The sequence below is a fragment of the Cololabis saira genome, chromosome 1, assembly GCF_033807715.1.
Source record: "Cololabis saira isolate AMF1-May2022 chromosome 1, fColSai1.1, whole genome shotgun sequence".
NCBI lineage: Eukaryota > Metazoa > Chordata > Actinopteri > Beloniformes > Belonidae > Cololabis > Cololabis saira.
Genome location: NC_084587.1, coordinates 3,514,854 through 3,525,625, shown reverse-complemented (window position 1 = coordinate 3,525,625; position 10,772 = coordinate 3,514,854). Strand labels below are relative to the sequence as shown.

The following is a 10,772-nucleotide window of genomic DNA, read 5'->3' as shown; positions in this document are numbered from 1 at the left end:
AAGGTATTACAGTAAATTAGCTTGACACAATTTGATAACTTGTTCAACAATTTTGTATGTAATGACTAAAGCAATGAAATGAGGACTATTAGTTTTTTAGGAAATGACTATTCAGCGTCCATAATTATAGTTCATTTTGACTGACATGACATAAACAAATGATAATGTTGTAAAACAGCAGAGAATTGTATGAGAGCAACTGATACATGTCCAAAAGCATTTGCAATTTGTTCAGAGGAAGGAGAAACTGCTACTATGATGTGGACAAAGGACTACATGTTGTGGAGGTTGAACTAATAGTTATGAGAACTTTCATTCTGATCTGAGAATAGCACCAAAGCGACTGAGAAAAACTGTAAAGCCAGAATTATGACTTTTTTTTAGAAATGAAAAAGAAAATCTTTCTCGAACAACGTTTTTCTTAGGCTTCTAAAAAAATAAAGTCTGAGATTAAATTAAGATTTCTGATCTTAATCTCAGATTTCTGATCTTAATCTCAGATTTCTGATTTTTTTTCCTCCAAATTCTGGGATTAGAGTCAGAATTCAGATTTTTTTTTACGAAAAAAAAATCCTCCCTAAAAACGTTTTTTTTTAGGCTTCTGAAAAAAGTAAGAATTTTAACTTTAATCTCAGAGTTCAATTTTTTTTCTTCAGTGGCCCTGATCCTCTTCCGTACCTGCTTGTTGGAAAATAATAATAGAAACATTTAGTTACCTGAAAGAACAAAGTAAACCTTATTCAGTTATGGGAAATGCAAACGTCCCCTTTACTGACGGACCAATTTAAACCAGGTCCGGTTTAAACGAACCCACTTTACTAATTCTTCTGAAAGCCGGATTAAACCCCCAGACTGTGTTTAGTGTATTGTGACCCTGGTTTTCTTCCAGGGGCTCTGGAGCAGTTCGTCCCGTCCCTGGAGCTGGCGGGCAGGAAGCTGCCGTTCGGCCTGGCCGAGACGGGTCTGTGTTTCCGGCCTCCGGATGCCTCTGGTTGGTGAGGCATCAGTAGATGGGATGTGTTTTGGATAATTGGGATCCAGTAATCTTCCATTTGTTTATATCTCTGATGCAGATGCATGTTTTCTCAGGTTAGACATGTTTAGGGGGGAATTTTAGGTCCATATTTGCAGGCTGTTGCATCTCGTGGAAAACAACCCAATTCCTTCCAACCACAAGACCACTGGATTTGTCCAAAGTGTTATTGGCGGCAAATTAAATCACCCATTCAGTGCGTTTGCATGGGAAGTTTAATTCCTCTTTAATTCCGAATGAAAATGGCCATTCCGAATTAAACTTAATTCCGAAGTAAGTGGCTGGTTTATTCTGATTTTAAATCCGAATAGAATAATTCCAGATCATGTATAAACTCATTCCTCTTTAAATTAATCCCGGTCTTTCTTTCTGCTCGTTCCCTCGCCCGTCTGTCTCCATGACGCTTATATTCCGCGCTGGGCTGGTTTTTCAAACAAAGTTTCAAGATGCAGCAGCAGTAAACGCTGGTCAAGAGCAGAGACCATTTATTTAATAAATAGCTTGGAGGACCTGGAAATAATTAAAAGATGGCAAAAAACAAAAAACTGGAGTTTTGCAACTTTGCCAGGAATAAATGAGGTTCAGTTCAGTTCATACACTGATATCATGTGATGAAAAGAAAAGAGCTGGGGCCTCATGTACTAAGAGTGCGTGGATTTTAACTTGAATCCGTGCGTGGAATTAACAAGAACGCAAAAATTCATATGTACAAAACCCTGCGTATGCCCAAATCCACGCAGGGTTCTCTGTACATCCCAATCAGCGTGGATTTGAGCGCACATGCGCGGGAGCACAACACTCCGCCCCGTCTCCTCCCTCAAATATATGTTTGAATATGATATGAAGATAATTATCCATTAAAAACCGCTCATCCTAAAAAGAAATGTGCAAAAACAGGTAAAACATATATAAAAAAATAAATCGGCTCTGAGCTGGAATAAATAATTCATTTTGGAGCATTTCTTCCGATTTCAGCTGGTGTCGGACTCCAGTCCTCGAGGGCGGGTTGTCCCTGCAGGTTTTAGATGTTTCCCTGCTTCATTGCACCATGATACAAGTGACTGTGTCATCAACAGAACTATCCAGACTTTGATGACAAGTTGGTGACGATGATTAATTAGAATCAGGTGTGTTAAAGCAGAGAAACATCTAAAACATGCAGGACACCGGCCCTTCTGGGATTCAGTTTGACACCTACATTATGGTGTTCTTTGCTTTGCGTTGCGTTCGGTGAAGAGTTGTGGTTTTATCATGATCGTACGGGTTTGTTAATGTTTATGGGCAGCGTTAGTGCATCATTACACTCTGCTTTTCTTGTTTGTATTTTAAGAACCGACACCAGAATTTTTGGTGGATGAAAAACGGCTCCTCGTTCCGCTTTATTGTCATGCTGACGCATTAAGACCAATGTACACGTTTATTTAGTCTTACACATTGTGGATGTCCGCGATCACCACTCTCATAAGTATAACAATGTGAACAACATGGATTTATATTTAAAACATGAAGCATCACGATCTGATTCCTCTGCTGCAGAAATAAAGACAACTTGTGCCGACGGGATTATCGAGGTGCAAACGTGAGAAATAAAGAACAAAATTGCTGTAACTCGAGTGTTTCATCCGCAGGAGGAGAGACTGGTCTAGATCCCGGTGTCGTGCCAAAAAGTGATTGCCTGCCAGAAACTGATTTCTCCCCTGAAAATGGGTCTTTTTACCTGCCAAATATTGATTGAAGGCCAAATACATTTAATGAAAAGTTGTTTCTGCCTAAATATGACTTGATCTCATTCTTGAGCTTCATAATCTGAAATCTGACGGTTTAGCGCTCTCGCTCAACGGGCTGCTGTGCGCGCTCCCGCGGCCACAAATCAGAAGAAATCAGATTCTGGCAGGCAATCACTTTTTGGCACAACGGTCCATCACCGGAGAAACACTTTCTGGATCCTGCAGAACTTGCAGCCGACCCCATATCAGACTCTGAAAGTTGCCTAAACATTCAATAAAAACTTATTTCATCATTGCTGAATCACATCAGTTCACACATGCACATCATCACCTTTCCGTGACACCTTTTTTTTAAGGCAACTTTAAAGAACCGGTTTTTGTTGCAAAATTAATTTTAATGTATTTCTGTCCAGACACATTTATGGGATGTTTAAGATCTGGCTTTTATCTCGATGTATTCGTCCCATACGGTCGTCATGGTGACAGAGATGTCCGACCTGTCAGCAGATCCAGCTGAAAGAATCATGTTGGTCTGAACCGGAGAAGCTGGTCCAGTTCAGGGCAGAGATCCAGGAGGATCATCTTGGTAGGCTACCTAAACCAGCTGATGGTTCAGTCTTAGTCCTGGACCAGCAGATCGGTGTGGTCCCTGAGGACTCGCTCCTGATCCTGCCATCAGGTTCCTCTAACAGAGCCAAAGCTCCATCAGGATTTGCTGGTTCCACCTTTGTGCTTCTGCCTTTAGTTGTTTGTTCAGATGATGTGGTTGATTGTGAGATTGTTGCAGCTCCACTCTTGTGTAATTTATTTGGTGATGTCGGGACTGTCGTGTCCTTCACGTGGTCGTGAATTTATTGTTGACGTTACGTTTCCCTCATATTCTGCACTTCACTGCATCACCAGTGAGTGTCGCCAACGGACAGAACCTTAGAAAAGTGCGTACAAAAGCCCTAATGCGTGAGTGAAGGACCGCAACTTTCTACGTTCACGTCATTCTTTGTACATCCGACCGTGAGCGTTGAAAGTGGCGTACGCACGTTTTTTGTGCGCCGCACTCTTAGTACATAAGGCCCCTGGTTGCATTATGTTTGGTACATGTGATTAGAAAAAGAATGATTTAAATGTTTCTGTTGCATCATGCACCTGTAAATAATATTTTCCTGGTTCTGTTTCAGCTCCGCTGAGTTCACTGAGACGTCTCTGGTCTGGTTCTGCTCCCCACGAACGTCGTCCCAGTGGCTGGACCACTGGACACAACAACGGCTGAAGTGGTGGCGCAAAGTGAGTATGGGAAACGGCGTCGTACCAAACCGCTCAGCCGAAACCAAACGGGGAATCAGGATCAAACCCACAAACGCTAACATGGACACAAAGGGTGTTTTGTGAACTTGAAGCTAAATTATTAAAATCGCCGCTGCCATGAAATCCACAAACATGTTTAGTTGACACAGAAAAACAAGAGATAACAATCATACAGACTTTAAGATTGTTTTAGTGTTTTTCTACCACTAACATATTATTATCTGAATCTCAGTCTAGTTTTAGGAAAATTCACAAACCAACAACTGCAGTTTATGGGTATTAAATACCGTATTTTCTGGACTATAAGCCGCATCTGCTCTATTTTTTTAAAAATAATTAAAAAAAAGATATACAAGCCACTGATATTTATGTTGTTAGATTTTACTACATGTACTGAACGATTTTGAATTGTAAATGATGTACATCCGGGGGCTCCTCGTTTTATATTATACACATGTGATCAAGTTTGTTGGTACCGTTCCATAAAACAAAGAAAACGACAAAACTTTTAAACTGACAAAGGTCATTATAAATAATAATTAACTGAAAATCAACTAATGAGATCTTCTCATTACAAGGAAAAAAATCTTGTTCCACTGGCAGATTTTTTGTACTTATTTTAAGTGAAAATCTACTTGAAAAAGGTGAAAATTGTTGTTTTTTCCAGTGATGAGTCTTCTTTTAAGTGTAATGAGATTTTTTTTTACTAAAAATGAGACATTTTAACTAGAAATAAGACAAATATTCTTAAGATTTTGAGTTTTTGCAGTGTAGAGTATATCAGTAACCAACGTCTTCCCACCCGCCCAGTTCGCCCTGAGCCCGTCCGGGTTCAGCAGCAGCGAGGTCTTGGAGGACGAGCTGGAAGAGCCGGCGTCTCGCGGGGTCAGGATCTCTTACGATTTTCCGTGGGGACGCGAGTCCCTGGAGACGCTGTGGAGTCGAGGCAGCGCCGAGCTGCTGCAGACTCACAACGGAGTCCAGTCCAAGCTGCAGGTGAGTCTGCTACCGCCGTCTCCGCTCCTCTCCTGAATCAATCAGAGAAAACTGACAAAGGTTTCTGAAGACAAAGGAGAAACATCTTCAGAAACCAAGAGAAGGAGGTCCTTTGTCGAGCTTTAGAGAGTAGAGATGCAACCCCAACCCCTAATTTACCTACACGATAACACACCACACCGTCACCACACTGCACCCTTCACTGTCTACGTTTCCATGCTGTCAAAATTTCGGGTTAAGGTCAATATTCCGGTTACTGAATTGGGAATAATAATAATAATAATACATTGGGAATAATCTGTTTCCATGCGTGATACATGGTGATTAATCATTTGGGATATCTGGATCAAACCAGCGACGCACGGAGAACGTCATGAGTTTCACACGTTACTGTTCCTGTCGTTTACATACTTGTTTTCTCTGATTTGCGGTTTTGAGATTCAGGACTGTCTTCCGTCTCTCACGTGCTCCATCATCTGCGTTTCCTCCATGTGTTTCAGTGTCGAGACGGCAGGAAGACGGTTCCTCACGTGATCTCTGTCAGCGGGAACATGGACCGAGGAGCCACGGCGTTCCTGTCCAACTCCCTCCAGCAGCTCAGTAAAGAAGACGGCAAGAAGAGGCTGCAGCACAGAAAGGTGACGCTCGTTTTAAAAAGGCCTGTTTCCGTGAGCTGGGGGGTCAGGGAGAATCAAGACCGAGACCAAAAACAAAAACCTAGTAATGTCCTGATCCTGCGTGATTGTAGAACATCATCCTGGTTCAGCTAGTTTCCATATGAGCTTGTTTTCAACTGCAGCTCAATAACACAGAGAAGTGGATGATGATGTTGAACTCACTATAAATGTTTCCATCAGCTGAGATCAAATTAGGTCTGCAGATATTGAATATTTTCATATATCAATTATTCTATGAAATATTCCATCAATTAATTGGATAAAGCTTACTTTTGCTTTATTAAAGCCCAATTATAAATATACAATAGAAAACAAGACAGATTACTTGATTTAAAAACAACCAATTTGTTTCTTTTATGAGAATAATTTACATTTATTTACCGGTACATATTATGCAAACTAGTAAACTGTTTGTTAAATTTTCCAATAAAAATAAATACAATTATTTTAAACATAACATTTCCTGAAACATAAAAAAACCTTATTTTTTCCAAGTATCAAAAATAAAAAATATTCTGAAACACTGCTTTTAAATTGTGCAACTTCACATTCAGAACCAACACGTTTCAACAGAGATGCTTGGCTGTGGACCGGGGCCTTTTTTATTATTTTTATATTTTTTTAAATGTATTTTTAATTTGAAATAATCCCACACCCTCGACATCTTCAAATACGTGTGGCGACTGCACTACCGCTATTTCTACACTATTGGAGGATTGACTCCAGTGCTTTTAAGGATTGACACGACTACTAACTAGTCCCAAAGTCTCTAGCAGAATAACCAGCTCCAACACCCCCCTCCACCTCAGAAAAGTCATGAATAGTAAATGTTACTGACTTAAATTGGACTGAATTTGGAGATGAAACCTGAATTTTAAATATTAAAGATTGAAATTACATGATTTACCATTATAGTAATCAGATTACACCGTATATCAGCATCACTGAAATGGACCTGATGCTTAATCAATCACAACGGTATGCAAATATTATTCATATATTTATTCAAACAAGGCTGTTATGAACACAAAACTGTAATTAAATACAGACACATGCAGATGCACCAAAACATTAAATCAAATGCAAAATACAAATAGTTTACAAAACTGTACATTAACAAGAGGAAGAACTGCTGATACCAGATTCTGTCACCTTGGTTTGGAACTTAATGATTCGAGTCTGAGGCCGAGAGACCCGAGACCAAGACCACAAAAAAGTGGTCTGGAGAACCACAAGTCCACCCTGAACCCCCGCCAGTGGAAGCACGGCCTCGTCTGACCTCGTCTGACACTTGTTGACTTCTTTTTGGTGACTGTTCCTGAGTTTTGACTCTCTTTGATTTCAGGTCCTGAAGTTGCATCCGGTGTTGGCGCCGGTCAAGGTGGCGCTGGACATCGGGAGGGGAGGCACCGTGGAGCTGAGGCAGGTGAGGGAACGTCAGCCCAACACGGGGAGGGAGCTCCTCCCTGCAGGGCTTCACCTGGTTAAGGCCACGTTTACACAGAGCCGGGTCTTTACAAAAACGGATATTTCCCCCTCTACGTTTTGAAAAATACCATCATTTACACCGGGGGTCGGCAACCTGCGGCTCTAGAGCCGCATGCAGCTCTTTAGCGCTGCCCTAGTGGCTCCTGGAGCTTTTTCAAAAATGTTTGACCTTTTTTTTTTCCCCTTTTTTTTCTCTTTTTTTTCTTTTTTTCTTTTTTCTTTTTTTTCCCCTTTTTTTCTCTTTTTTCTTCCTTTTCCTTTCCTTTTTTATTCTTGACATTTCGAATTTTTTCTCGACATTTTCACTTTTTTTTTCTTTTTTTTTTGTGACTTTTTCTCAAGATTGTACTTCAACATTAATCTTGACATTTTTACTTTTTTCTCGAAGTGCATAATGAAAAAAAAAAAATCTTCCCCCAGTTCTAACTAATATAGAAACATGCAGCATGTGCTGCCTTCATTCTAAGGCTTATACAAGACTTTTAATTTTTTGCGGCTCCAGACATACGGTATTTGTTTTTTGTGTTTTTGGTCCAATATGGCTTTTCAACATTTTGGGTTGCCGACTCCTGGGCTAGCCAATCAGAATCATGGAAAAAAACATCAAAAAAAGACACGTGTTACTTCCAAGATGAACAAGAGTTTTTCGTTTGGAGTGACAGAGAAGTGGAGTTACTTTTAAGTGTGACTTTAGAATATAAAACAGGTAAAATACAAGAAAATATTGACGGTGGCCAAACAAATTGTAAACACAGGTCGCACTCATGATGCTGGTGACGTTTCTGTCTCATAATGTGACGTTCTGAAGTTTTCAGAAATGATGGTTTTTGGAGACTTTGAGCTCCGTTTTCGTGTATGAAACGCATGAAAACACCACCGTTTTTGCTATGTGTAAACGGGGCCTAAAACGTCCAACTCTGCAGCAGAAATAAACAGTTTCAAGTAGTGCTGTCAGGCAGGTGTCGCATTTTAATCTGATATCTGCTAAAGGCACCCCAATAAAGAATTAGAATTCTAGGACATTGCATAATTGCAGTGCATGACTAATCAATGTAATACACTAAGAAGAGAAGATTTGAAATCCACATTTTTATTGGTGAAGTGTGTTTCATAAATTAAATTCAGAAGAAAAAGCTCAAGCACATCAGCAAACCAATTAGGCCAGGTGTATTATTCAAAAATGCAAGTGCTAGTAGCTGTAATGTTTACAGTGGAACATGTTTAGCGTTTAAATGATAATTTTGGAGCAGCTCCGCTGATAGGAAAATATTTTTTTACGAAATGTATAAATCACCGCATTCTTGTTGATAGTCCCATCTTCTTTCTTTTTATACATAAACTTGCCGTTCAAAGGCCCAGCAAAGATTTGCTGAGTGGCTTTGTTAGTTTGACCAGCAACAGGAGGGAAGTCGTGGCCTACGGGTCCCTCAATGGGCCAAATTTAAAATGCTCGAGCATTTTGCCACTCATAATTAATTGGGTTAATTTCCATAACGCGTTAATTAGCAGTGTAATAAATTAATCTAATTATGGCGCTAAACTGACAGCTCTAGTTTCAAGTGTTTGTTTCCGTGGATATTCCAGTGTCAGTTTAATGGGACCAGTAAAGGTTTGAGTGTGTTTCCCAGGTCTGCGACGGCCTCCTGCAGGAGTTCCTGGAGGCCGAGATCTTTGCGTGGCCCGGATATCTGGAAACTCTGCCCACATCAGCAGAGCAGCTGAACGCCAAGTAAGCTCCTCACTGGCCACGGTTACATGATGTTTTTTTAATTCAGAATGAATTATTCCGAATTAAATAACTCAGAATTAAACTATTTTCCTTCGAGTTTACATGGAAATAGTAATTCCGAATTGAGGTTTACATGAAAACACGTTTGATCGGCTTTATCCAATTGGGAAGGGTTCTGATTGGATAGGGGGGGGACCGGAAGTTACGTCTACCGGAAGAAAAACAAACTTAGCCGCTACAACTTTGAAAAGCTCACCATTTTGATGTTTCCGTCTGTTCTTTTAATTATTTCCAGGTCCTCCAAGCTATTTATTAAATAAATGTTCTCTGCTCTTGACCAGCGTTTACTGCTGCTGCATCTTGAAACTTTGTTTGGAAAACCAGCCCAGCGGAATATAAGATCATGGAGACAGACGGGCGAGGGAACGAGCAGAAAGAAAGACCGGGATTAATTTAAAGAGGAATGAGTGGATACATGATCCTGGAATTATTCTATTCAGATTTAAAATCGGAATAAACCAGCCACTTACTTCAGAATTAAGTTTAATTCGGAATGGCCATTTTCATTTGGAATTAGGTGTTTACATGGTCATTTTTACTCATTTTAAATCAGATTTAATTTTAATTCTGAATTAAAGAGGAATTAAACTTCCCATGTAAACGCACTCAGTGTGTCGACCCCGGCTGAGCTGTGAAACATGTTTGTGCACCGTTCCCGCCGCGGCCTCACCCGTGTTTCTGGCCGTCCCTCCCGCAGGTACGATGAGATGGGCGTTCTCTTCAGCGCCGTGGTCGGAGAGAACACGCTGGAGAGCGGCCTCCTGCAGCTGCGCAGCAGAGACACCACCATCAAGGAGACCATGCACATCTCAGAGCTCAAGAACTTCCTGGTCAGATACATTTCTGCAGCCGACAACATCTGAGTGGAGGATTTATCCAGGAATCCAAGGAGACGCTCCTCCGGACGGAGCTCTGCTTCAAACTAATCTCCCCGAACTCAATCAGAACTGTAGACTTTTATTTATGTTCTCGTCTGTGTTTGGAATAAAAACGTGCACACAGCTTGTGTTTTTCACTGTTTATTATCACGTGAAAACCCATCCGAAGACCCGTTAGCCCCTTATTCATCTGAGAAATTTAGAAATGACAACAAAATTAAATAATCACTGAGAATCAGAATCCGCTTTATTGGCCAAGTTTGAACATGCCAGACAGGGAATTTGACTCCAGTTGTTTCGCTCACTGAACCTAGAAAATATTTTTAATTTAAATAGTAGCAAACAGTAAATAAAAAAATGTGACTCTTATTAACATATTTACAATTTTTTTTTTTAAAAGTGAAAGGTGCAGCAGTATGAGGTAGTAATGGTTATTGAAAAGTGCGTTGTTACAGTGTATGATTGTGGTTATTATTATTAGAATAGAATACGTTATTGTCAATATACCTGGGTACAGTGAGATTGAGAGCAGCATCACCTTTCCAGTGCAAGACAGTGCAAACAGTAAGAAATATAAGAGTATAAGAAATATAAATAATATAAAAAAGGTTAAGGTGCATTTGAATAGTGAAATCAAGACCTGAGATCCTATTTACAGATAATAACATATAGTTACACTACACATGTGGAATATTGCACAGATAGTCCGGGAAAAAGTATTGCACGGTAAAAACAGTAATTGCACATGAAGGCATTCAGATTTTGTTCAGGGCGGTTATGGCTTTTGGGAAAAAAAACTGTTTTTTAGTCTGTTAGTTTTTATTATTGCACAGTTGTACAAAATAATATAAAATAATATGTCCTTTATTTTTAACTACCTTA

At 40.0% G+C, this 10,772-nt stretch overlaps 1 protein-coding gene across 1 annotated transcript in view; it reads left to right on the top strand.

The window, feature by feature from the left end:
* The window catches only part of LOC133449830 (DNA polymerase subunit gamma-2, mitochondrial-like), a 10,545-nt gene extending 550 nt beyond the window's left edge, over window positions 1–9,995 (top strand). Inside the window, exons 2-8 of the mRNA XM_061728795.1 lie at window positions 863–995; window positions 3,936–4,041; window positions 4,873–5,058; window positions 5,559–5,696; window positions 7,081–7,161; window positions 8,852–8,952; window positions 9,710–9,995. Of these exons, the coding sequence (XP_061584779.1) occupies window positions 863–995; window positions 3,936–4,041; window positions 4,873–5,058; window positions 5,559–5,696; window positions 7,081–7,161; window positions 8,852–8,952; window positions 9,710–9,875 (911 nt within the window). The 3' untranslated portion in view covers window positions 9,876–9,995. The remainder of the gene's footprint in view (window positions 1–862; window positions 996–3,935; window positions 4,042–4,872; window positions 5,059–5,558; window positions 5,697–7,080; window positions 7,162–8,851; window positions 8,953–9,709) is intronic.
* The last annotated feature ends 777 nt before the right edge of the window (window positions 9,996–10,772 follow it).